Source organism: Dipodomys merriami, unplaced genomic scaffold, assembly GCF_024711535.1.
Source record: "Dipodomys merriami isolate MVZ:Mamm:240054 unplaced genomic scaffold, mDipMer1.0.p SCAF_34, whole genome shotgun sequence".
Classification (NCBI taxonomy): Eukaryota; Metazoa; Chordata; class Mammalia; order Rodentia; family Heteromyidae; genus Dipodomys; species Dipodomys merriami.
The window spans coordinates 17051535-17079099 of record NW_027204937.1 but is presented as its reverse complement, the minus strand read 5'-3'; the positions used below and the strand labels follow the sequence as shown (position 1 = coordinate 17079099).

The following is a 27565-nucleotide window of genomic DNA, read 5'->3' as shown; positions in this document are numbered from 1 at the left end:
CCTGGTCTAGCAGTATCTGCGGAGCTGTACGGAGCGTCTGCGCGGGGAAGAGTGTGTTTGTGACACTGCTGGCGGCGCTGTGAGGGCGCGATGGGGGCGGGCGATGGAGGAGGCACTCGGAAGGGACCCATATCGCTGCGACACCGCGGGGACTCCGTGAAGGGACGGCCGTGCGTCAGGCGCCGGCGCACGCTGAGGGAGCCGGGGCTGGGGTGGCCATGGGATCGTGGGCGTCGCTGGACGCGCTGTGGGAGACGCCGCCCGAGAAGCGGATCTTCGGGGCCGTGCTGCTCTTTTCCTGGACGGTGTATCTTTGGGAGACCTTCCTAGCGCAGCGGCAGGTGAGCCTGGACTGGGCCCACCGGGCCCGGGACCCGGGACCTGGGATTCGGGATTCGGGACGGTCCGGGGCCAGCCTCGCCCTCGACCCCACAAGTCCCTACTGAGCGCCCCGACTTGTCCAGATGGTGGCTGTGGCTTGTGTGTGTGTCTGGAGGGGGGATCCTTGGTATCTCAGGGAAGCTATCCACCATGTTATCGGGGGGGGGGGGGAGGACCCCTCGACTGTTAGGACCCGCAGAAAGGGAAGGGCTGCCCTGTCTGTTCCACAGCCTCGCGGGACGGATCCCGGGGCCCAGGCCAAGCTGCTTCTGTGTTTGATATTAAGTCTTCTAAAGGAAGGGGCTAAAATTCCCGAGTCACAACTTCCCCCAGAACATTCGTGGGGTCATTAGTTCAACCGCAGGGTTAGGAATCTATTTTTTGATAATAAAGATTGAGCGATTCTTCTAAGCATTTGCATTTATATAATATATATATATATAAATATTTATGTAATATATATAGCAGCCGGGCGCCGGTGGCTCACGCCTGTAATCCTAGCTACTCAGGAGGCTGAGATCTGAGGATCCCGGTTCAGAGCCAGCCTGGTCAAGAAAGTCCAGGAGACTCTTAGCGCCAATAAAAGCACTAGAAAACCGGAAGTGGCGCTGTGCTCCAGTGGTAGAGCGCTAGCCTTGAGCTGAAGAGCTTAGTGACAGTGCCCAGGCCCAGAGTTCAAGTCCCACGACTGAGCCCACCTCCCCCCCCAAATTTTTATATATATATATATGTTTTACCTCTCTCCTCCATTTCATAGAAATAGCTTCATTATTTTTTTTAAAAATTAAGTAGAAAATGAACGTTAATAAAAATTCCCTGGATAGGGCTGGGAAGGTGGCTCAGTGGTAGAGCGCTTGCCTTGCAATGCATGAGGCCCTGGGTTCGATTCCTCAGCACCACATAAGCAAAAAGAAAAAAGCCGGAAGTGGCGCTGTGGCTCAAGTGGTAGAGCGCTAGCCTTGAGCTGAAGAGCTGAGGGACAGCACCCAGGCCCAGAGTTCAGGCCCCACGACCAGACCCCCCCCCCCAAAAAAAAAAAAATTCCCTGGATAGTCAAGTTAATAGCTGGAAAGATTAGGGATCTGGATTTTAAAGTGAAATCAACTTCAGTTGACAGTTTTATTTCAATCTCTGACTACTGGTTTGCTTTACATATGTTCTGTGTAGTCATTGTAATGTCCTTGCTGATGGTAGGGAAAACCCTTTCCTCATTTTGTCTTTTGTGGTACCAGGATTTGAACTTGTGCTTGCTAGGTGCCTTTTTCATGAGCCATGGAAGTATTTTTCTGCAAGTTTCTCATTTTGGTCTACATTCTGCATGAAACTTTGTAATAGTTTCATTTTCTGGAATGCACCGACTGGATGAAATGCTGGAGTTCTGTCAGTAGCTGGGTTATGTCTCAATCTCTTCCTTTAGCCCTGTATTCAAAGATAAACTATATAGCTAATTACACTAATATACATGTTGGATAGCTTTGTTAGTATAGAATTTTGCTGGCCTGGAGAAGATCCTGTGTATAAACACAGTATGTGGTGTCAAAAGGAAGGTGAGATACTGAGATTTGTCTCACTTTAATAATAAGCCTAATTACAATAACTACCTTTGATTAGGGTCCCTGATGAATTATGCTTTAATGCCCTTAGCTTTTATTGATATACCATTATAGAGAAAACATTTGTTTTAGGACCACTGAAAAAGATGAGGTCTATTCTATTTTTGATATGTTTTCTGTGATATATCCCATGGGCTGAAATTACATTTTAGTTGGCATAGTGTAAAACATGTATTTGAAGACGTTATTTGTTTATTTAATGTTGGTCCTGGGGCATGAACTAAGGGCTGGGGCAACTAGCATTCTACCACTTCGACTACAACTCTACATCCAGCTCTTTGGTGGTTAATTAGAGATAAGAGGCTCATGAACTTTCCTGACTGGGCCAGGTTGGAATCAGGATTCTCAGATCTCAGCCTTCTGCATAGGATTACAGGCATGAACTACAGTAGTCGTTCTTGATGGGTTTCTATCTCTCCTCAAAAACGCTTTCCTAACTTGTCTTCTAGGCCATTAGACTGTTCACAGTATCTGTTTATACTTGTTAGTGTGTTTACTTCTCTTTTTTTACGAATCTAGTCTCTGTGTTGTCAGATTTACGTGACACCCAGAATGAGTGTAATCTTGATGATGTTGCAACTTTGGTTTGTGCAGGAAACTGAAATGTGAAGACATCTCTGATTGTTGTTCCTGGACTGCTAGCTTCAGTTTCTCTGGTTCTGCTCTTGCTTTTCTGCATCAGTCATTTCAGTGATCAGTTTTTCTGACTAAATGTCAAGTATGTGTGCATGTTTGAAACAGATTCTTTAGGCTTATGTGGTAAATGAATGTTGTAAAACCCTCAATGTTTGATCACAAATTATGATTGTAATGAACAGTTGACTATTTTGTTAAAGTGTCTTCTTGAAAATGTTTCAGAGAAGGATATATAAGACAACAACTCATGTACCACCGGAATTAGGACAGATCATGGATTCTGAAACATTTGAGAAATCTCGACTGTATCAACTGGATAAAAGTACTTTCAGCTTCTGGTCAGGACTCTATTCAGAAGTCGAAGGCACTGTGAGTAGTTTACTTCTTGGACAGATAATCTCTCAAATTGTTTAATACTTTTCAATGCTTGTTTTTATTTTTGTTATTTTTCTTGTGACACAGAGTACAGTCCCAATGAATCTTAGGTTGTATTCTTTTTCTCTTTCCTTTTTTTAAAATTTTAATTAGTGCTGGAGATCACATCAGGGCCTTGAGTATACTAGCCAAAGGCGTTACCACTGAGGTATCTCTAGCCATAACCTTTGTTATTGTTAATAATATGTGTGGCATAAAATAGGCAGAAACATAACTACTTTCGGTTGAAAATTGTAGACTGTGGCGATTATCACCTGAAGGCCAGGTATTAAAAAGAACCTTAGGGCTGGGAAGGTGGCTCAGTGGTAGAGTGCTTGCCTTGTAATGCATGAGGCCTTGGGTTCGATTCCTCAGCACCACATAGGAAAAAAGCCGGAAGTGGCGCTGTGGCTCAAGTGGTAGAGTGCTAGCCTTGAGCTGAAGAGCTGAGGGACAGTGCCCAGGCCCAGAGTTCAGGCCCCACAACCGGACCCAAAAAAATAAATAAATAAAAATAAAAAGAACCTTACATTGTGGGGAGTTTTTTTTGTTTTTTGTTTTGGGCCAGTCCTGGGACTTGAACTCAGGGCCTGGGCACTGTCCCTGAGCTTTTTTTGCTCAAGGAAAGCACTATACCACTTGAACCATAGTGTCACTTCCAGCTTTTTCTGTTTATGTGGTACTGAGGAATTGAACCCAGGGCTTCATGCATGCTAGACAAGCACTCAACCAGTAGGCCACATTCCTAGCCTGTATTGTTCCTTTAACAGGCCCTGACAGTTCTTCCTGCAATTACTTTGAATATCTAAACTACCCTCCACTTTGCAGCCCCAAGAATATTTCTAAATCACATTTCTGATCACGTTACTGCCCTGCATAAAGCCTTGCTGTACTACTGTTTCTCTCGGAAACAGAAATTTCTTGATACAGTTTGATTAGTTTTTTTGACCTGCCACAGCTTACATCTGCTTATCATTTTATTTCTTCCTCCAATTTTTGTTCTTCTTTTTATTTATTTATTTATTTATTTATGTCCATTGTGGGACTTGAACTCAGGGCCTGAGTGCTGTCCCTGAGTTGTTCAGCTCAAGGCTAGTGCTCTATCACTTTGAGCCACAGCAGCACTTCAGGTTTCCTGATGGAGATAAGAGTTTCATGGACTTTCCTGCCTGGGCTGGCTTTGAACCATCATCCTTGGATCTCAATTTAGGATTACAGGCATGAGCCACCAGCGCCTGGCTCTGTTTTGACCATGCCATATCTAGCTTGGTTTTGTATGACAGAGTTTTTCCTCATGCAGTATCCCTGCCTTAGGTGTCATGCTACCTCTTGATCATCATCATCTGATTGGAGTCTGGTTAATCCCTGTTCTTCCCTTAGAATCCAGCTGAGGAAGTAGAGCTGTTGTTTATTCCTGAATCCTTGCTACTCATTAGGCTGAGACCCAAGGATCAAAGTTTTTTTGTTAATATAATTTTATTATTATTAAAGTTTTGTATAGAAGGGTTACCATTTCATAAATCAGGTAATAAGTACATTTCTTCTTCTTCTTCTTCTTCTTCTTCTTCTCCTTCTTCTTCTTCTTCTTCTTCTTCTTCTTCTTCTTCTTCTTCTTCTTCTTCTTCTTCTTCTGCTTCTGCTTCTTCTTCTGCTTCTGCTTCTTCTTCTGCTGCTTCTTCTGCTGCTTCTTCTGCTGCTTCTTCTGCTTCTTCTGCTTCTTCTTTTGCTTCTGCTTCTGCTTCTGCTTCTGCTTCTGCTTCTGCTTCTTCTGCTTCTTCTGCTTCTTCTGCTCCTTCTGCTTCTTCTTCTTCTTTTTGGACAACATCCTCACTTCCCTTTACTTTCTCCCAGTTTTCCCCTCCCATCCCTGCCCACAGTATTTTCCACATACTGTATACTCAATAATATGATCACATTTGTTCACCCTCACTTTCTGCCCCCCAAAAGAAAGTAAAGCAAAAACACCACAACTACCACCAATAACAACAACAAAAAAGATGTTTCCATTTCTTGGAGCTCATTTTGATAAATAGTATTTTAAATGTTCAGAGGAGTTCCACCTTTGGGTTCCTCCCCTGAGAGTATGAGGATCAAAGTTTGAAGCCAGCTGGGACAGGCAAAAGGCCTGGCTAAGTTTTGCCTTTAAAAAATTTTTTTTTATTGTCTTTAAGTACTTCCTCAAAGGAGTTTTGTTCAACAAAGCAGTTCATGAGTACACTATCTTGAACAGTGTCACCTCTTTCAACATTCTTACCTGTCCCTCCCAACCCTCTGCTTTCCTCAAGTTTTGCTTTTTGAGCCTCTTGATTTTCTTTTAAAATAAGAAGTAGATAGATACTAGATCTTGACCTTACATGGTTTGTGGAAAGGACTCAGTGAGTAAGATAATGTAAATGAAGCACTTGATACAGATTCAACACAGCCAGCACTTCATCATTGGTTTCTTTGAGGGAGGTTACTTCACCCTCACCCCTTCTCTTTTTAACTTCTCTTGTATACATTGCCTCATCGATAAAAATAATTATATTCCCTACCATGCCTGATTTTCAAGCACTGGAATTGCTTTTGTTAGGCTCACTAGTTCTTGTCTGAGAATATCCCCAGGAGTGTGCTCAGGGAGATTATTAACATAGAGAAAGTTTATAGTTCCCTAGGCTTTTGTGTTTCAGTCCCCAAAGTAAACTTAACAAGGTTTGGAACATCAGTTATCTAAAAGTTGGACTTTTAATTGTGGGTGTTTTAGGCTTTCACCTAAAGCATTTTAAATCCTTAATTCTACATTATTTATTAGTATTGGGAATAGGATGAAAGAAATGCCGTCACAAGTCAATTAGTTCAACAAATGCCAGTGGTGCCAAAGCATATCTTTTGGGAATAAGGTTTACTTAACATCTGAGATTATCGAGTTAATTATAGTAAAGTGGAAATGCCTGGACATTGACTTAGGGTAGTGTTTAAAAAGGTAATTTATTTAACAATTTTTTTTTCCAGTATTGGATTTTGAACTTGGGGCTTCATGCTTGCTAGATAGGTGCTACACCATTAAGCCATACCTTCAGTCCTCTTTTTTTTCCCACTGGTTATTATTAGTTTTTTCCTTTTGCCTGTCCTGAGGCTTGAATTCAGGGCCTGGGTACTATCTCTGAGCTTCTTTTGCTCAAGGCTAGCAAAGGCTAGCACTCTACTACTTGAGTCACAGCACAACTTCTAGCTTTTTCTGTGTACAGGGCTTCATGCATGCTAGGCATGCACTCTACCACTAAGCTACATTCCCAGCCCCACTGGTTATTTTTTTGAGATAGCCTCTCAACTTTGTGCTTGGGCCTGAGCCTGAGCCTAGACATCAATCCTCCTAAACTGTGCTTTCTAATCTAGCTGGAATGATAAACACTGACCACCAAACCTGTAGAATCTTTCCATTGAGATGAAGTCTCTTAGACTTTTCTGCCTGGTCTGGCCCAGAAACATGATCCTCCCAATCTCAAGTCTCTAATGTAGCTAGGATTACAGATTGGGGCCATGGTTGCCCATTTCTAATGTTAAGTGTTTACCAGAATCACCTGGAGACTCCTGGGCCCACTTCCAGTGTTAGTGTCTGATTTAGTAGAGTTGAGAATTTCCTTTTTGTGTGTGTGTATCAGTCCTAGGGCTTGAACTCAGAGACTGGTTACTGTCTCTAAGCCCTTTTTTGCTCAAGGCTACCACTACCACTTGAGTCACAACTCCACTTCCAGTTGTTTTGGTGATTAATTGGAGATACGAGTCTCATGAACTTTTCTTCCCCTGGCTGGCTTAAAACCGAGATCCTAAGATCTTAGCCTCGTGAATAGGTAGGTGCATTTTTGATAAATACTCAGATGCTGCTGCTGCTTCTATCCAAAAACCATATTTGAGGAAGTGGCGCTGTAGCTCAAGTGGTAGAGCGCTCGCCTTCAGCTGAAGAGCTGAGGGACAGCGCCCAGGCCCAGAGTTCAAGCCCCACGACCGACAAAAAAAAAAAAAAAAAAAAAGTCACCAAAAACCATATTTGAGACCAGTAGTGTTAACCTGGTCTGAGGTGTGGCTCAAGTGATAGAGCACCAGCTATAAGTACAAAAGCCAGTTAGACCGCAAAGCCCTGGTACAGACACCAAGAAAACAAAATGAAACTAGTCCAACATATTGGTAGTTACTTTAAAATATCCTGTAAGTTGTTGTGTGCTGAAGTACACTGAGCTGCTCTCTGACTACATTTCATTGTTTCACCAGTCTGTTTCCTCTCCCCTCCCTCCCATTCCTGTCCCTTCTTGTCTCTAGTGACCTCTGTTTGGCTTTTTTTTTTTTTTTTGGTAAGGTTAGTTGATGTCACTTCCTCAAATAACTGAGAACCTTGAGTATGTTTTTAAACAGCTTAAGATATAAACCACTCACTATACCATACAATTCACCCATATATAGTGTATAGCAAAAAGGATTTAGTAGTCTAAACTTAATGCCTAAGTGGTTTATTCATCTAAGTGCATGCCTTTTCCTAAATAAAATAGATATTTTCTTTTCCTACAGAATTGATTATTTTTTTCCTTTCCTTTTTTTTCCTTTAATGCCAGTCCCTCAAGACCAGTACTCTACCACATGAGCCATATCTCCACTTCCAACTTCTATTTGTTTGGTTTTGTTTTTTGTTTTTGGACAGTCCTAGGGCTTAGACTTAGGGCCTGGGCATTGTCCCTGAGTTTCTTTTGCTTAAGGCTAGCATTTGAGCCACAGTGCCACTTCTGGCTTTTTCTGTTTGTGTGGTCTTGAGGAATCGAACCAAGGGGTTCATGCATGCTAGGCAAGTATTCTACCACTAAGCCACATCCCCAGCTCCCAGCTTCTTTTTTTAAGTGATTAATTGAAGAATCTCATGGACTTCTGTACAGGCTGGCTTCAAAATACAGTCCTCAGATCTCAGCCTCCTGAGTTAGCCACTCAGGCAAGAGCCACTGGCACCCAGTTGTCCTTTTCTTTTCTATAACATGTTCTTTTCAAGGGATAATTTCTAGTACTATTCATATGTGACCACTGTGTGCTTTGTTTTATAGTTTATTCTTCTCTTTGGAGGAATCCCTTACCTCTGGAGAGTTTCTGGACAGTTCTGTGGTTATGCTGGCTTTGGACCAGAATATGAGGTATGTGATTTATTAGAATATACTAATCAGAGTCCCTTTCAAGAAATATTTTGTTGGCAGGTTTTATACTAAAGTTAGTTTTGTGTATGTATTGGTCCTGGGGATTAGACTCAGGCCTAGACACTGTCCCTGAGCTTTTCTGCACAAGGCTAGCACTGTTATCATTTGAACCACAGCTCTACTTCCAGCTTTTTGGTGATTAATTGGAGGTAAGAGTCTCATGGGCTTTCCTACCTTGGTTGATTTCAAACCACAGTCCTTAGATCTCGGCCTCCTGAGTAACTAGGATTATAGGTGTGAGCCTTCAGTGCTGGCTAAAGTTAGTTGCTGGTTTACTCATACCATCATTCAACTTCCTTCTCTGTCTGCACCATCCTTGTGTGCTGATGTACTGGAATAATGTTAATTATTTTAATAAAAGTATGTGTATGACTATTCACACAGATTTAGAAAATATAATTAATGCCCTAATGATGAACGTTTAGATTGATTTAATTTTTTTTCTCCTCCCCTCCCTTTCTCTCCCTTTCCCTTTTCTTCCCTGGGTTCAGTTCCCAGTACTGAAAAAAGAAAAAGAAACTTAAAGATCTTATCCTTTGACTGCAAACATTTCATTTCTCTGAATGGAGAAGACCTTGTATTGCCCACAGGATCAAGCACATGGCTTGGGATAAAATAAGTACTAGCAATACTCAATTTGTTTCCCAGTAGTTTATTTGAAACATGAATTACATTATACCATAAAAACTGTCTTTTTACCTTCTCATGCTTAGATCACTCAGTCCCTCGTGTTTCTGCTATTGGCTACTCTTTTCAGCGCATTGACTGGATTGCCATGGAGTCTCTATAATACTTTTGTGATAGAAGAGAAGCATGGCTTCAATCATCAGGTAGAGTAAGGAATAACTTTTTTTTTTTTTAACCTAATCCTTAGGCTTGAATAAGGGCCTTAGTGCTGTCCCTGAACTTCTGTGCTCAAGACTAGAACGCTACCAATTTACCAATTACCAATTTACAGCTCTACTTGTAGCTTTTTTAGGAGGTGGGGGGGGTGGCTAATTAGAAATAAGGGTTTCATACTTTCCTTCAAACCTCAGTCTCAAACTCTGATGTAGCTAGTGCTATAGGCGTGAGCCACTGACATCTAACTTGAAATAACTTTATTTATCATTCTGTTTATACACATTGTATTAAATATTTTTCTTAGATTAGAAATAACTTATTATTTACATATGTATTTATGTATTTATTTATTGCTGGTTCTGGGACTTGAACTCACAGTTGGGTGCTGTTCTAACTTCCTTTTTCTTTTTTCTTTTTTTTTTTCTTTTGGTTAGTCATGGGGCTTGAACTAAGCCTGGGTGCTGTCCCTGAGCTCTTTTTGCTCAAAGCTAGCAGTACTCTACCACTTTAAACCACAGTGCCACTTCTGGTTTTCTGGTGATTATTTGGAACTAATTGTCTCACCGACTTTGCTGCCTAGGCTGGCTTTGAATCATAACCCTCAGTTCTCAGCCTCCTGTATCACTAGGATTACAGAAGTGAGCCAATGGCACCACTCCTGAACTTCTTTTGATCAAGGCTAGTGCTTGAGGTGCAGCTCTACTTCTGGCTTTTTTGATAATTTATTGTAAATAAGAGTCTACAACTTTTCTGCCTGGACTGTTTTTGAACCATGCTCTTTAAATCTCAGCTTCCTGAGTAGCTAAGATTACAGGAGTGAGCCACCGGCACCAGGCTAGAAATAACTTTTTTTGTTTTTGTTGGTCATGGGGCTTGAACTCAGGGCCTAGGTGCTGTCCCTGAGCTCTTCTGCTTAAGGCTAATGATATACCACTTTGAACCACAGTTCCACTTCTGGTTTTCTGGTGGTTAAGTGGAGTTAAGAGTCTCACAGACTTGGGGGCTGGGAAGGTGGCCCAGTGGTAGAGTGCTTGCCTTGCATGCATGAGGCCCTGGGTTCGATTCCTCAGCACCACATAAGCAAAAAGCCAGAAGTGGCGCTGTGGCTCAAGTGGTAGAGCGCTAACCCTGAGCTGAAGAGCTGAGGGACAGCACCCAGGCCCAGAGTTCAGACCCCACAACCGGACCCAAAAAAAACGTTCCTCAGATCTCAGTCTCCTGAATAGCTAGGATTACAGCTGTGAGCCACTGACGCCTGGCCAGAAATAACTTTTTAATTTGATGGGGTTTTTTTTTGTGGTTTTATTATTTGCTGGTAATAATTTAAATATAATTTACTATTTTAGAGCATGGATTAACTGAGAAAAGGAACTTCAGATGTGATAAATATCATAGTTTAAAATCTTGCTATTCACTCTTGAGCACTTACTTGAGTGCTTTTGGCTAATAATATTTAAATTAATTTGTTTTTTTGAACTATCAATGTTTTAGGCTGCCTGGTATTATAGTACAGTCTTACTGGATGTAATTTTTTAAATGGCTTCAATAGTACAATCTTTGGATTCACATACTAGTCATTTTAAAAAGGAAATCAGTTCCTCAATTTACAATGGTAATATTTTCTCTTTCCAGACTTTCGAGTTTTTTATGAAAGATGCAATCAAAAAATTTATTGTGACTCAGTGTATTTTATTGCCTGTGTCTTCACTTCTGCTTTACATAATTAAAATTGGGGGTGACTATTTTTTTATTTATGCCTGGCTGTTCACATTAGTTGTTTCTCTGGTGAGTAAAATCATGATTTCATTTTCTTTTACAAAGTTGGTTGGTGAGACTGAGAGGGTGGATGGAATACAGAGGGTGGATGGAATGCTCATACTCATTTACCTCTTGATTTCTGCATTTGGACCTGACCATCATCTTTCTCTTTATGCTGACTTATAGATGTTAAAAGCTGCTTTTTGGATCACTTTCAGGGATCTAGTTGCCAGGAAATTTGGCTTATGTATGTGTGAGTTTGCACCAGAATGACTGACTATATGTAACAATTAATGTTTTGACTGACCCTCCAGGGCCTGAAAAGTATGAATATTTTGAAGAGAAAATAGATTTAAGAGGATCAAAAGAAAAAAAGCCTATAATTTCCTGGCTTCCTTCTGCCTTCTTTCTCTCTGCCTTCTTATCTCCTCTCCCTTCTTTCATGTTATCACTGGGGTTTGAATTCAATGCCATCTCCTTGCTAGGTAGGTGCAGCATCACTTGAGCCATACCTCCAGCCCTTTTTTGCTTTTATTTACTTTTTTTTGCCTGGTGGTTTTTGCCCATGACCAACTTCAGACCTTAATCCTTTTCCTTGCCTCTTGGGAAGTAGAGATCAGGAGTATTACAATTCCAGTACAGCCTGGACAAAAAACAAACCCAGAGCTGGATGCTATTTCAATCAGGGTGTACAGTTATAAACTGCAGGCAGTTAATTTTAGCAGAAAAATAAACCATACATCAGATAATTCTCATAAAAAGATAGTCAAGCTCTTATAATACTTGTTTAGCAAAGATTTGGTCCATCAAGATTACTTTGTAAGGCAGAATTGCATGTTATGCTTGGTTTATAAGCTGCCCAGAATCCTCAAGATAGTTTTGAAATGGTTATTAATTACCACCCAGAGATCTTACTGTTAGTAGCTTTATCTTCTAAAGTAAGATTGACACGTTTACTGTCTTAGTAGGCTGATACTTTGATTTTCATTAAACAGATACCAGGCTCTTACTTTCTGAACAATTTTGGTTTGGGAATACCAGAGCAAATAAGTCTTCTGGTGGCAAGTTTTGGTGGACATAATTGTTGGAATATAATTGAATGTGTACAATAATGAGTAGCTTCTCTTTAAGAACATATTCATAGGTTCTGTCATTTACTTTTCAGGTCCTTGTTACAATCTATGCTGATTATATTGCCCCTTTATTTGACAAGTTCACACCTTTGCCTGAGGGAAAGCTTAAACAAGAAATTGAAGTAATGGCAAAGAATATTGACTTTCCTTTGACTAAGGTATATGTTGTTGAAGGTAAGGCTACCTGGGGGTAAGGAGATTTCATTGAAGTGCTTTGTTTTGAATACTTTAGGTTTTAGAATTTAAATGAAAGAATGAATTGATATTTATTGTTTGTTTAATTTGTTGTTTAAAAATTAGGACAGGCTCACACCTATAATCCTAGCTACTCTAGAGGCTGAGATCTGGAGGATCAAGATTTCAAGCCAGCCTGGGAAGGAAAGTCTGTGAGACTCTTACCTTCAATTAAACACCAAGAAAGCCAGAAGTGGAGCTGTGGCTCAAGTGGTAGAGCACTAGCCTTGAGTAAAAAAGCTTAGAGACAGTGCCCAGGCCCTGGTGCCAGCCTCTCCCAACAAAATAACCACTGTTCTGGAGGACTGTTTATATTGTAAATTTCCAAAAGCTTAATATACTACCATCAGGTACTTCAATAGAATCTGTAAATGAAAATCCACATAAAATGAATATACCAAATTCTGCCTTCTGAACTTCGCAGCTGTAAGGGCTTGGACAAATCACTTCCTTCCTTTAGGTTTTGGGTGTGCTGTGCAGTTTTCTGTAAAAAGCTGCATGATCTCTCGTAACTATTCAATTCTGCTGTTGCAGGGCAATATCAGTATGAATTTGTTTCAATAAACTTTATATATATAAGCAGCAGTTGACAGTGAGCCATAGTTTGCTAATACTTGCTTTAAAATAATATGTCACCATTGAGAAGCAGCTTTGTTAGATAAAGATGTAGAAATATAGGAGCCATTGCAGAGTGAGAGAACAAAGATGGGCACAAGTGAAAAGAATGAGCTGTCAACAACTAGAAGAGTACAGACATCTCAGACAACGAGTGGCTTTTCAGGTTGCATAGCCACCTTTCGTCACAGTTGAAACAGTGTAGGATTTTGTGAGACATTGATAAAAGAATTGACATTTTACATTGTTGTTGGGATTTTTTGTTGTTACTGTTACTGAGCTCTTTTGCTTAAGGGTAGCACTCTACCATTTTAAGCCACAGCTCCACTTCCAGTTTTTGAGTAGTTAGTTGAGGATTAAGAGTCTACTGGAGACTTTCTGACCAAGCTGACTTCAAAGTGTAATCTTTTTTTTTGTTTTTTTGGGGGGTCTGGTCCTGGGACCTGAACTCTGGGCCTGGGCGCTGTCCCTCAGCTTTTCAGCTCAAGGCTAGTGCTCTACCACTTGAGCCACAGCACCACTTCCGGCTTTTTCTGCTTATGTGGTGCTGAGGAATTGAACCCAGGGCCTCATGCATGCGAGGCAAGCACTCTACCACTGAGCCACCTTCCCAGCCCCAAAATAGGAATTCTTTTTTTTTTTTTTCAGATAAGGGGTAGGTTTATTCAGTAGACCTGGGACCAGGCAAGGTTGGCACCCCACGAGGCTGGGAAAGGCCTGGGAAAGAGAGAGAGAAAAGAGCTTGAGAAGAGCTAGACAAGAGCAGAGAGAGGGCCTCTGGGCCTGGGCTAGGCCTTATCTAGGGTATGGGCGGAGAAAGGTGTGGCCACATCAAATTCAGATGTGACCCAAAATAGGAATTCTAAAGGTCGTGTTAATACTGAGATACCTTTAAAAAACATTGTGTTAGTTAAGTTCTGAAGCACTACCAACCAATTTTGGCCAATTTAAGCAGAATAAATTCCTTATTGAAATACAAAAATCTCCAGAAGGCTAAGTTTACAACCTTAGAACTCAGACCATAATGTAAGGAAACTATGAACTTAAAAGTCATAAGAAGCCAGTGTAGGAAGGATACTGCTGTTGCCACTGCAGAATACTGGGTTAATTACTAACATCCTGCCCCTGGCACCTGCTGAATTAATTCTTGACTGCCTTGCTTCCTTGTGTAATTAGCTGACTATTCAAGAGTTCCTAATGGATGCATCTTGACTAAGCCTGGGATTTTGGCTTCCTGCTACAGATTTGGAGAAATGAGTACTTATTTTCTTAGGTTTCCCATATGAGAAGCCCTCTCTCACATTTGCATGATGTGAGATTTCCTGAGCTCTTCAAGTAGAGTCTAGAAGTGAACAGGGAGAAACACACATGTAAGAATATACTCAAGTTGCCAGGCTCATGCCTGCAATCCTACCTACTCAGGAGACAGATCTGAGGATCGCAATTCAAAGCCAGCTCAGGCAGGAAAGTCTATGAGACTCTCCTCTCTAATTAACTACCAGAAAACCAAAGTTGCACTGTGGCTCAACTGGTAGAGCTCTAGCATTGAGCTGAAAAGCTCAGGGACAGTGCCCAGGCCCAGATTTCAAGCCCCAAAATTGACAAAAAAAAAAAAAGAATATACAGAAGTTTGAGGTCTATCCCGATGGGGCTTTTCCTGTAGCCATACATTGTTGGAAATGCCTCATACAGAAACATGGTGGTTTTCCTTTACTCACAGGTTTATTTCTTAGGTCTGTGAGTTGGAACTACAAGACAGCTAACAAAATGTATGAAAGCCCTAATAAATTTTTAACCTTAGGTATTAGCATAGCTCTTAGATCTATACTATTCCTGAATGATAGCTCATGGATGAGTATCTAAACTCATTCTTGTTTCAAGAAGGTGTCAGCAGTTGAAAACCAGGGAGCTCCAGCTACTCCAAAAGTGATCTAAAAATAAATTGCTTGAAGATACTAGATCCTAGATCTAGATCTTAGATGGGGACTTTTGAAGTTACTGTCCATCTTTCTTACTCAAGAGGCATTAAAAAGAACCCAGATAAAAGAAGTGTGGGGCTGGGAAGGTGGCTCAGTGGTAGAGTGCTTGACTTGCATGCATGAGGCCCTGGGTTCAATTCCTCAGCACCACATAAGCAAAAAGAAAAAAGCCGGAAGTGGCGCTGTGGCTCAAGTGGTAGAGTGCTAGCCTTGAGCTGAAGAGCTGAGGGACAGTGCCCAGGCCCAGAGTTCAGGCCCCACAACTGGACCTCCCCCCCCCCCAAAAAAAAAAGTGTGGGTTGACAACTGGTAGAGCACCTGCCTAGCAAGTGTGAGGCCTTGAGTTCAAACCCTAATATCACAAGGAAAAATGCAGCGATTCTAGGAGGAATGGTCACTAATGTTAAATACCACCAGAGGATGACTGAGACATTAAAAAAAAAAAAAGCTGGGTGCTGGTGGCTCATGCCACTCAGGAGACATCTAAGGGTTGTTGTTCAAGCCAGCTGGGGTAGTAAAGTCTCTATGAGACTCTTGTTGCAAATTAACCACCAGAAGCCAAAAACAGAGATGTGACTCAAGTGATATAACACTAGCCTTGAACAGAAAAGCTCAGAGACAGCACTCAGGCCCTGGTTTCAAACCTTGCATGCACACACATGCATACACTGACATGTACACACACATACACAGCATGAAGACTTAAGTGGCATGCCTTATATTTGCATAGAATGTTTTAATTTTCACTGTTTTTAATTATATTTCTTCATGCTCATGAAGTATCATTAATCCACCCAATAAACAAGTATTATCCAATATATACTACATGTGAGGCACAGCAATAGAAAAATCTTAGTCTAGTACAGGGACCTTTTTTGTTGTTGTTGTTGCTAATCCTGGGGCTGGCTTGAACTCAGGGCCCAAGCACTGTTCCTGAGCTTTTTTTGCTCAAGGATAGTACTCTACCACTTGAAGCGTCTTCTGGTTTTTTGGTAGTAAATTGGAGATAAGGGTCTCACAGATTTTCCTGCCTGGATGGGATCTTCACATCCTAGTTTGAAGTAGCTAGGATTATAGGCCTACTGTAGGCCTCCTGAGTAACTAGGATTATAAGCATGAACTACCAGTGCCCATCTAAGTGTGCTTATTTTATTATTTTTATTTTTATTTTTTGCTTGTCCTGGGGATTGAACTCATGGCCTGGGCACTTCCCTGAGCCTCTCTGTGCTCCAGGCTAGTGCTCTACCACTTGAGCTACAGCACTAATTAGGCTTTTTCTGTTTACGTGGTACTGAGGAATCTAACCCAGGGCTTCATGCATATTAGGCAAGCACTCTACCACTAAGCCACATTCCTAGCCAAGTGTGCTTATTTTAAAAACTCTAGAAAGAGAGAAAAGCAAAAGGGAAGAAATAAATATTCATACTTGTAGAACTCAGTAATACGTACGTTAGGATTATAATACATTTTTTCATAGGTTTATATTTATAGTTTTTACTTGTATTTTTTCTGGACAATACTGGAACCTTATGTATGTGTGAAGTTTTGTTTCTTTTGCAGAATATGATCTTTTGTTAAAATTCTCTAAAAACACTGCTTAAAATTTCATTTCAGCTGGGCTCCGGTGGCTCATGCCTTTATTTTTTTATTTTTATTTTTGGTCCGGTTGTGGGGCCTGAACTCAGGGACTGGGCGCTGTCCCTCAGCTTTTCAGCTCAAGGCTAGCGCTCTACCACTTGAGCCACAGCGCCACTTCCGGCTTTTTTTCTTTTTGCTTATGTGGTGCTGAGGAATCGAACCCAGGGCCTCAGGCATGCAAGGCAAGTGCTCTACCACTAAGCCATCTTCCCAGCCCCTCATGCCATTAATCCTAGCTACTCAGGAAGCTAAGATTTGAGGATCACAGTTCAAAGCCAGCCCAGGCAGGAAAGTCCATAAGACTCTTATCTCTATTAGCCACCTGAAAACTGGAAGTGATGCTGTGGCTCAAGTGGTAGAGCGCTAGCTTTGAGTACATCGAGGCTCAGGGACAGCTCCTAGGCCCTGAGTTCAATCCCTGCAATGGACAAAACAAAATTTTTTTCATTTTGTAGCTAGGTGCCGGTTGCCCATGTCTGTAATTCTACTCAGGAGGCTGAGATATGAGGATCAAGGTTCAAAGCCACCGGGCAAGAAAGTCTGTAAGACTTTTATCTCCAGTACACTACTCAGAAAAAGCCAGAAGTGGCTCTGTGGCTCAAGTGGTAGAGTACTATCCTTGAGCACAAAGAGGCTCAGGGACAGTGCCCAGGCCCTGAATTCAAGCCCTACAACTGGTAAAAAAAAAAAAAAAAAAAAAAAAAATCTTAGCGGTATTGGAATTACTGATTCCATACTGTCTAATATTTAGGCTCATTTTGGTTATTGTTATAAACTGCAAGTATTAGTTGCCAAGGATGAAGGAAAGTAGACAATTCATTGCTTGGTGGGGCTCTCCGTTGATCGAGTTTTGTTCCAGATATTTAAAAAAATGAAAATATCAGTGTCCTTTTCAGAAATTCAACTTCTAAGAATTTCTCCAAGGGACCCAGTCTTTTAAATTATGTCCCATGCTTTGAATTGTCTTTTCCTTAGGATCTAAGCGCTCTTCCCACAGCAATGCTTATTTTTATGGCTTCTTCAAGAATAAGCGAATAGTTTTGTTTGACACTCTACTAGAAGAGTACTCAGCACTAAACAAGGATATCCAAGAGAAGTCTGGTATGGAAGCTCACAATGATGGAGAAGGGGACAATGAAGAAGTGAAAGCTAAAGTTAAAGTGAGTTCTTTTCCCAAGAGGCTCTGGCCTTAGTTTTTTTTTTTTTTTTTTTTTCTTGCCGGTCATGGGGCCTGAACTCTGGGTCTAGGCGCTGTCCCTCAGCTCTTCAGCTCAAGGCTAGCACTCTACCACTGGAGCCACAGCACCACTCCCGGCTTTTTCTGTTTATGTGGTGCTGAGGAATCGAACCCAGGGCCTCATGCTTGCAAGGCATGCACTCTACCGCTGAGCTACCTTCCCAGCCCCTGGCCTTAGTTTCTGTAGAAGTGTCTTGGATAACTCAAAGTAACACCAGTTTCTATGCAGTGAGGAGCAAATTCAGGGAGATTACCAAATAAAAATCTCATGGCCCCTTATAAAGTTCTAGTATTTGGGAGAGGTTACTAATTAATACATACTGTTACATTTTAATTACCTTGGGTTTCATGCTCATGGCTGGCATTGTACCACTTAAATCATGCTTGTATGGCGTTTTGCTAGATAATTGGAAATAGGGTTTCATAGACCTTTTTTTATCGGCCTGCTTGGAACCTCCATCCTCCAGGTTGCAGCCTTCTGCATAGCAAGGATAACAGGTTTGAGCCACCAGTCCTCAGCTTCTGGCTATTAATTGTAAGAAGTATTTAGGATAGTTCCTCTCTGGAATTTTGCTCTTCTGAAGATAAATAGAATAACTGGAACCATCTGTCTGAAAAACAACTTTTTTTTTTTTTTTGGGGGGGGGTCCAGTTGTGGGGCCTGAACTCTGGGCCTGGGCTCTGTCCCTCAGCTCTTCAGCTCAAGGCTAGCACTCTACCACTTGAGCCACAGCACCACTTCCGGCTTTTTTCTTTTTGCTTATGTGGTGTTGAGGAATGGAACCCAGGGCCTCGTGCATGCAAGTCAAGCACTCTACCACTGAGCCACCTTCCCAGCTCTAAAAAACAACTTAAGTAAAGGAATAATTCAAATATATATAAGCAAGCTGTATATGAAAACCTTATTGTATAAGAAAACAAGTCCTGGCTGCTAAGTGTTATAAAATTGTGCACACTCCAGAGAGATGGGCTTTATGCACTTACCTACTAACAAGACATTTTGCCTCAGCTTCTTTTTCTTTATCTCTAAAAAATGTAAGACTTCCCTTCTTGCCAGCCTGCTTTGTGAGCATCTAATGAGTCCGTGTATGGATTTTATGAAAAGGAAGTGCTATGTAAATGTGAAAGAGAGGTGGTACTTATTTCTGTCTTTAGGTAAAATTAGTGTGGAAAGAAAAGAAAATCCAGTTCTGCTTGAGTCTACTGTGAATTAGCAAGCTTAGATTTTTTAACTGTTGTCTTACTGATAAAGATGTATATATTTTTTTCCCAATCTAAGTTAGTGTAGCCAAAAGCTTAGCAGAATTGGGGAATATTTGTGATTCTGTCTTCAGTGTTTAACCCAGTGTCTCACATGGAGTGATGGTTCAGAGAATGTTTTAGTAAGCAAAGTTTTACACAAAAGTCTGATTGTCTATTTAAGTTATAATCTGTGAAAGAGCTGGTCGCTGGTGGCTCACACCTATAATCCTAGCGACCCTGGAGGCTGAGGTCTGAGGATCACAGTTCCAAGCCAGCCTGGGCAGGAAAGTCCGTGAAACCCTTATCTCCAATAAACCACCAAAAAACTGGAAGTGGTGCTGTAGCTTAAGTGGTAAGAGTGCTAGTCTTGAGCTGAAGAGCAGGACAGAGCCCAGGCCCAGAGTTCAAGCCCCATGACTGACCAAAAAAAAACAAAACAAAAAAAAACCTGTGAAAGAGTATTATTATTAAAGTCAAAGGTTCAAACTTTTTACAAGTCGTTGATAATTTATGTTCCTTTTATTCTTAGATTCAGAATAAGAAACAAGGATGTAAAAATGAAGAGGTACTTGCTGTACTAGGCCATGAACTGGGGCACTGGAAGTTGGGACACACAGTCAAAAATATCATTATTAGCCAGGTAAGTTTAGAATGACAGTTATATTTTTTAAAGCATAGTAGGCACAAGAGGTCATGTAGTAGAGAGGTTAATACAGACTTCAAAGTAGATGAAGCAGTCTATTAATCTCTGATCTTTTTTTGGGGGGGTTGTGGGACTTGAATTCTGGGCTTGGGCACTGTCCCCCAGCTCTTCAGTTCAAGGCGAGCACTCTACCACTTGAGCCACAATGCTGTTTATTGTTTTTTTTAGTGGTTAGTTGGAGATAAGAGTCTCATGGAGTTTCCTGCCCAGGCTGGCTTTGAACTGTGATCCTCAGATCTCAGTCTCCTAAGTAGCTAGAATTACAGGTGTGAGCCATTGGCGCCTGGCGAAGTTGGATATTTACATGTTTGTTTGTTTAGCCAGTCCTGGAGCTTGAACTCAGGGCCTGGGCACTGTCCCTGAGCTTCTGTTTCCTCCAAGGCTAGCACTCTACCACTTGAGCCACAGTGCCATTTCCAACTTTTTCTGCTTATGTGGTACTGAGGAATTGAACCCAGGGCTTCTTGCGTGTTAGGCAAGCACTCTACCACTAAGCTACAGTCTAAGCCCTTTAAATGCTTTTTTTTTCCACCCCTGCCTCCCCTTAAATGCTTTTTTAAAAACATTTTTCCTCACTTAAAAATAATTACATGTTCACCAAAAATGGTAGAGCACAAAAAGAAGAAAGCAGTTCCTAAGACATAGGTCTGAAGACATAGCAACAGGTTTTCAAGCCATGGATGAAATAGCACTACCTTGTTGGCTGGTTATATATATATGTAGACTTAACTGATCAGGGATCAGTTTTTTGTTTTTGTTGTTGTTGAGACAGTGTCTCACTATGTAACTGTGGCTGGCCTGAAACTGGAGATCCTCCTGCTTCATTCAGTCTCCAGATTGCTAGGATTACAGGTATGTGAGTTAGAGTCTTCAGTAAAGCTCTGTACCTTTCTGATGATCACCTGATTGTGGGGGATGGGTAACATGTGAGGACTTTTGAACCCCCAGGGGCACATTTTTGTTGCTATACATCTTTAGGTATGAAAATGACTTCCCTAGCTTCAAGTTATTCTGTATGGGTACAAGGGAGGAAGACATTACATAAATCCAAATCCGGGCTCAAATTCAGTGGTCTTTTTTTTTTTTTTTTGGTCATGGGGCTTGAACTCTGGGCTTGGGCACTGTCCCTCAACTCTTCAGCTCAAGGCGAACACTCTACTGCTTGAGCACAGCGTCACTTCTGGTTTTCTAGTGGTTTATTGGAGATAAGAGTCTCACGGATTTTTCTTGCCCGGGCTGGCTTTGAACCGTGATCCTCAGATCTCAGCCTCCTGAGTAGCTAGGATTACAGGCGTGAGCCACCGGCACCCGGCTTTCAGTGGTCATTCTATAAGGAAAATCACTGTCCTTTCCATGAAAGAAAGGGTCCAGTGGAATTTGCCTACCACAAGGTGGTAGGGCTGGTCCCTGAGAACTGGGGTTGATTGTGCCTGCTGATAGATTGGGTAACTGGCTCTTGCCAGGTGGAAGGTGTTGTCTAATGCATTGACTCCTATCTCAACCACCTTGGCCACTGAGCATGAGTCCCTTGACCAAGTCCTTGAGTGCAGTAAAAACAGTGTGGCTGACCTCCACAGAACAGGTATTTGTTCCTGATCGTCATGTACCTCCTATATCATGAGGCTCTTTGTGAACTTTCATATTAGACCATGGTATAATCATACTCTGAGATGTTGAAGTCTTCCATGCACCTTTTCTCCAGCCCTCCTGTTTTAGCCATCCTCTAGTTTGTCCCACAGCCCTGATCATCCAGTCAAACCATTACTTGCCTACTGGCAAGTATCTCCTCTGCTGGACAGATGTCTCCTCCACTGATTGGTCAGTGAGACATAGTACTTGCAGCTTTCTTCATGGAGAATATTCCTTGCACCACTGCCTGCCTTCCAAGACCATCCCTGAAGGGTGTTGTAATGCCACAGTGGACTACTTTGAGCCAGTACCAGCATATCGCTATTCATATAATACACTTTTTTTCCTTCTCAATTAAATGACTATAGGAATTTCCTATGAGTAAGGACTGATTAAGGGGTAGCAGAGTGGCAGGAATGGGCATACTGGATAGAGTAGGAACACATACTGGTTAACTTCTTCCTACCTTCCTAATCTGTTTCATTTGCCTGTGCAACCACTGTCACCTGATGATAGATGGCTCCAGACTATATAATGACAGGTGGCTTTACATAACTCAGAAGGAAAGGCTCAGGTGTCTCATGACCAGGAATTCAGACTCCAGTAGGGAGGAGTAGCAAACCAAAAGTTAATTTTCAAGAGGTCTCTGGTCACTTGATAAGAATGTATGCATAGACTATAAGTGTGGACATCTTCACTGGGTGTTTTCTGGGGCTTGCTATGGTGGATGCATTGGGTTATCAAGGCTGAGCACCAGAGATGCTTTACTTCATTCCGGGTGGCAGGCAAACCTCATAGTCCAAGATCCATTCTGTGCAGTAGCTTCTTGGATAGCAGGTAAATGGTTTGGATGGCACACTTAAATTTGGTATGTGTGGCCTCTGAGTTCCTGATCTGCTTAGGGAAAATAATGGCATGTGTTCTCCAACTTTACTCCAAGTGTAGATTCCTCCCCCCTTCACTTATTGATAAAGATAGACCTGGTTCCCCCACACACACACACAACACATACACCCTTCCATCCCTTTCCCCTTGGCTTTTGTAATGATTCAGTACAGCTCCAGCAGTCCTAAAGAAACTTTAAGGAGCTTACACATTAAGGTTAAAGCAGAATCTGTTCTGGCCTTTCAATACTCCATTGCTGTTGGCTGTGTCAGACTCAATAATAAGAGGCTCACCTCAATCCTACCACTGTAGAAAACTGTATGGTTTAAATACTCGGGGAATTTTTTTCTTTTGAGAATATAAGGAGGAAAACTATAAAACTAAATAACTTTTGATTTGATCACAATATCATTCTCCTTAAAAATCACACCATGAAGCCGGGCGCTGGTGGCTCATGCCTGTAATCCTAGCTACTCAGGAGGCTGAGATCTGAGGATCACGGTTCAAAGCCAGCCCGGGCAGGAGAGACCGTGAGACTCCTATCTCCAATAAAACCACCAGAAAACCGGAAGTGGCGCTGTAGCTCAAGTGGTAGAGCGCTCGCCTTGAGCTGAAGAGCTAAGGGACAACGCCCAGGCCCAGAGTTCAAGCCCCACGACCGACAAAAAAAAAAAAAAAAAATCACACCATGATTTTTTTGGTTGTATTTTTGTGATACTGTTTATCCCACAAATGAAGTCAGTTTAGTAATAACCTAAAATTTTATGTCCTATTTTCTAGATGAATTCTTTCCTGTGTTTTTTCTTGTTTGCTGTCTTAATTGGTCGAAAGGAACTTTTTGCTGCATTTGGTTTTTATGACAGCCAACCCACTCTAATTGGACTGCTGATCATCTTTCAGTTTATTTTTTCACCTTACAATGAGGTAATGTGTAATCTTCAAAACTACATTATGAGGGCTGGGAAGGTAGCTCAGTGGTAGAGTGCTTGCCTTGCATGCCTGAGGCCCTGGGTTGGATTCCTCATAAGTAGGGAAAAAAAGCCAGAAATGACCGGAGGGTGCCCCCCCCCAAAAAAAAAACTACTTTGGGGACTAGAGGCATGGCTCAAGTAGTAGAGCACCTACCTTGCAAGCATGAGGCTTTGGTACTGCCTCCAAAAAAAACCCTCAACAAAGATGGTAGGTACTGGGAATGTGACTTAGTGGTAGAGTGCTTGCATGAAGCTCTGGGCTCAATTCCTCAGAACCACATAAACAGAAAAGGCTGGAAGTAGCACTGTGACTCAAGTGGTAGAGCACTAGCCTTGAGCAAAAGAAGCTCAGGGACAGTGCCCAAGCCCTGAGTTCAAGCCCCAGGGCTGGCAAAAAAAAAAAAAAAAGATGGTAGGTACTAGTTAGAATCTTCTATGTTTGTATTTACGTGTTACAGAGAGAATGAAAGAACAGTTTGGAAAGTAAAATAGAGATGGAGGTAGGGTATGTGAGAATAATTGAGATTAAAATTCAGTGAAGTCAGTTAATTAGTTCTTATGAGAATGTGGGATCTCACTATGTTGTCCACATTAGTCTCAAACTCTTGGATTCAAGCCAACTTCCTACCTTAGTCTTCAAGTGCACTACTACAGCTTCCTCAGTTAATGCTTCTATCCTCAAAAGTACATTCAAGATTTGAAAACTTGAGACAGAATTAGATGGTATTAGAATCAGTTTTGGAGATTGTTGTTGGAGGCTGTGGGCATGTTTTGAAAAGGTGGTTAAGTGATGAGGAATATTAAGAAAGAAAAAGTAAGGCAGGCCAGGCTCCTGTAATCCTAGCTACTCAGGAAGCTGAGATCTGAGAATCATGGTTCAAAGCTAGCCCGGGCAAGAAAGTCCATGAGACTCTTATCTCCAGTTAAACACCAGAAAACTGGAAGTGGTGCTGTGGCTCAAGTGGTTGAGTGCTTGCCTTGAGCTGAAGAGCTAAGGGATAGCACCCAGGCCCAGAGTTCAAGCCCCACAACTCACCAAAAGAGAGGGAGAGAGAAAGAGAGGAAGGAGGGAGGGAGGGAGGGAGGGAGGGAGGAAAAATAAAAAGGCCTGAGTACATGACTCAGGTGTGACTCTGGAAAGATAGATAGTTTATATCACCAAGAAATGGTATACTATGTCTCCAGCTAGAAGTCCTGCACAAGCTGTCTCAGCTCCCCCCACCCCTCCCTGTGAGTCCTTCCCACAGCTACATATATACGTACGTGTGTGTGTGTGTGTGTGTGTGTGTGTGTGTGTGTGTGTGTGTACTTCTTTTTATGATCTGTTTTATGGGGAGAAAGACTAAATTTGTAACAGTTCCCTCACCCTCAGTTCCCTAATTGCAGTGCTCCCAATTAACTGCTGTTTCTTACATTGTAGGCCAAGCTTTCCACACCCCAGCCTTTGACACTTGGGGTGACAACAAGGCTTCAGTAGCTGATACAGGGGCTGAAACACTGTTCTTTCCTGTTTCAGGTTCTTTCTTTCTGCCTAACAGTCCTAAGCCGAAGGTTTGAGTTTCAAGCTGATGCATTTGCCAAGAAACTGGGGAAGGCCAAAGACTTATATTCTGCTTTGATCAAACTAAACAAAGACAACTTGGGATTCCCAGTTTCTGACTGGTTATTTTCAATGTGGCATTATTCTCATCCTCCACTACTAGAGAGACTTCAAGCTTTGAAAAATACAAAGCAAGACTGAGGTGCTCAGGTTCTGTGACTGGAGGCATTTCTGATTATTTCTGTCCTGGTTCCAGCTCTTGATGTTTTTAAATTTTTTTTTTTAAATAAGAATGATTGAATACAGAAAAGTCCAGATTTAAATATATTTAATATCTCATTTCAAAAATAATTTTATTCTTAAAACACTGTAAAAATTTGAGGCTTAATGTTTTTAAAAGCATAGTTTCATCTTTGACATTTGATTTATCATCTCTGTAAATTCTTTAACAAAATGCACAGCTGTTTTATGTGTACACCTCTGCAGCATCTGAGGGGGAGGGGGAGGGTTTGCACAGCTGTTTTATGTGTACACTTCTGCAGGATCTGAGGGGGAGGGGGGGTTTGCACAGCTGTTTTATGTGTATACCTCTGCAGGATCTGATGGTGAGGGAGAGGGTTTGCACAGCTGTTTTATGTGTACACCTCTGCAGGATCTGAGGGGGAGGGGGAGGGTTTGCACCACCTGAAGCCTTCTGCAAAGCAGACACTTCAGTCTCCCATCGTCCTCCTCAGGCCTGAATTGAAGTCTCTTTTTACCTGTATGCTGTTATGACTTAAGCTAGCCAATCAGTGATTTAAATTAGAAAGAAAAAATAAGGCTGTTACTTAAATGAAAGTCATTAAGACATATGCGCTACTGTTTACCAAATTTAAGGTCTCTAGCTGCACACTGATCAGGAATTTCTAACAGTGCTTTCACAGTAGAAATTATGTACAGGATGTTTTAAATCGACTTTTGGGTTTGCTTTTAAGAAAATCTTTAAGTTTTATCTTTCCTCCCACCTGGTAGTATAGTTTCATTAGAAGCTTTTTCTCATTCCCCCCACCCCCAATAAATAGTATATCCTTTCACTAAGCAGAAATTGCCATTTTGTACAAGCCTTGCAGTGTTCAAAGTGGCAGAACATGGAAGGAAGATGAGATGACATTTGAGAAGACATGAAGATGAAATATTGCAGATTGTCTTATTATAGGCAAAAATATAGTTTTCTATCTCTTTTAAGAACAGAAGTTTGTTTTTATTTTTGTAATTTTTATCAGTAAATACTAAGCACTGTTTAATTAGGCCTGATTCCATTTTTGAAAATTGTAGTTCTTGATATTATTTTCAGAAAACGAAGTCATGAAATCTTTCCAGTTGTACAGGCTGTATGTATGTATATATATATATGACTGCTTTGTACCTTTGTCCACTTCTGAATGAGGACTCACTTGGTAGCTGATGCTCTTTTCACAAGAACATTAACCTTCTACGCGTTTTCTCCCAAGTGGGATCCACATGCCTTTGGTATCTGGCTGTAAAGTCTTATGTTCAGCTGACATTTGAATGATATCTTCATGTGGAAATATAAAAATCTAGCACTGCATTATTTATTTTCCACAGCTAAAGCAGAGCAGTCTTACGTTTTTATCCAGCATCCTTTTTCCTTTACTTCATGCCCAGATAACTGCCTTTCCTTCCTTCTGTGCCTTTTAATACAACTTTCAGTTCTGCACAAGTAAAACATTAAAAATTGCCAATGCAGATTTATATTCCTTGTCCATAGTTTGATGTAACTTGTGTGTCATGTGTTAGTAACCTAGAAGAATAGGCTGGTAGCACACGGAGAACCATGTGAAAGATTAGCTCTAACACTGAGTGTTGGCAACACTATCACCATGCCTCACCGAGTCCTCCTGCCTGTCCTCCTGCTCCACTCCACAGAGCATTACTGGTTCTCATGATGCTTCCTCTGAAACTTCATTTGGAGTTAATTTTTCATTTAACATTAACTATTTTTAATTGTTATTATAAAAAAATGATGTACAGAGGGGATACCATTTCACGAGTCAGGTAATTCTCCATTTTTATAACTACATTTTATAACTACATTTTTAAATTGTTTTGGGTCTGCCTGGTATGCTCCATCTGCCTCCTGGGTCTTCCTCATGTATGGCATCAGGAATCAGCTTTTTAATATGTGACTGACTGGATGGCTGAGGTATAGGATGGGTCAGAAGGAGATACTGGAGTAAATAGGGAGCTAACCAAGGAAGGAAAGTGGTGGACTGCATTGCCATACTTGACAGACACAAGAGGAGGATGGGATCAAGTAGGTCAAAGCCTTGAGTAAAATGGCCTGAGCCTGTAAGTGCTGATGTCTGTGTTCAAGGTAGAATCTGATGGATGTGGTTGTGACTTAGATCTTTGCTGAGGTCTAAGTAAATTCTGCCTGTCTTTGGGATAGGAGCAGAATTCCTGGGATGAAGTCAGTGGCTTTAGTACAGTGATGGTTTCCATTGGTTTCTTAAACATGCTCAGTCACGCCTTACCTTATATGTAGTATTGCCCTCTTGAGACCATGTGTGTTATGTTGGGTACAGTTTGAGAGCAGGCAACATGGCTAGGAGAAAATGAGTTCTTCTGTTATCCAATTAATAGTTTACTAAACTGGCTTCAGAAGAATAGGCACATCCTATGTGGTCACATCCCAAGTGGTCTAAATCCCATGGTTTAAGAAACCAGGACTGCCTCTACCTGTGAGCAGATCACTCTCCTGTCTTTGGGCCAGAGATCTCTGATGCTAGATGATAGTTAAGAATAAGTAAGTTGGGCTGAGAAGGTGGCTCAGTGGCAGAGCGCTTGCCTTGCATGCTTGAGGCCCTGGGTTCCATTCCTCAGCACTACATAAGCAAAAAGAAA

The 27565-nt window shown here is 41.5% G+C and overlaps 1 protein-coding gene and 1 non-coding gene across 2 annotated transcripts; both read left to right on the top strand.

Moving 5' to 3' along the window:
• Window positions 1-139: 139 nt before the first annotated feature.
• On the top strand, window positions 140-26413 carry LOC138803475 (CAAX prenyl protease 1 homolog). The gene is made up of 10 exons (XM_069987554.1): window positions 140-341; window positions 2853-2999; window positions 8108-8194; window positions 8968-9084; window positions 10730-10882; window positions 12021-12162; window positions 17430-17614; window positions 19463-19573; window positions 22931-23074; window positions 24638-26413. The coding sequence occupies exons 1-10, from the start codon at window positions 219-221 to the stop codon at window positions 24860-24862; spliced, it is 1434 nt and encodes a 477-aa protein (XP_069843655.1). The 5' UTR covers window positions 140-218; the 3' UTR covers window positions 24863-26413.
• On the top strand, window positions 14467-14598 carry LOC138803550 (small nucleolar RNA SNORA18). The gene has a single exon (XR_011364963.1). It is a non-coding gene; the product is annotated as a small nucleolar RNA SNORA18 (small nucleolar RNA).
• Window positions 26414-27565: the final 1152 nt, after the last annotated feature.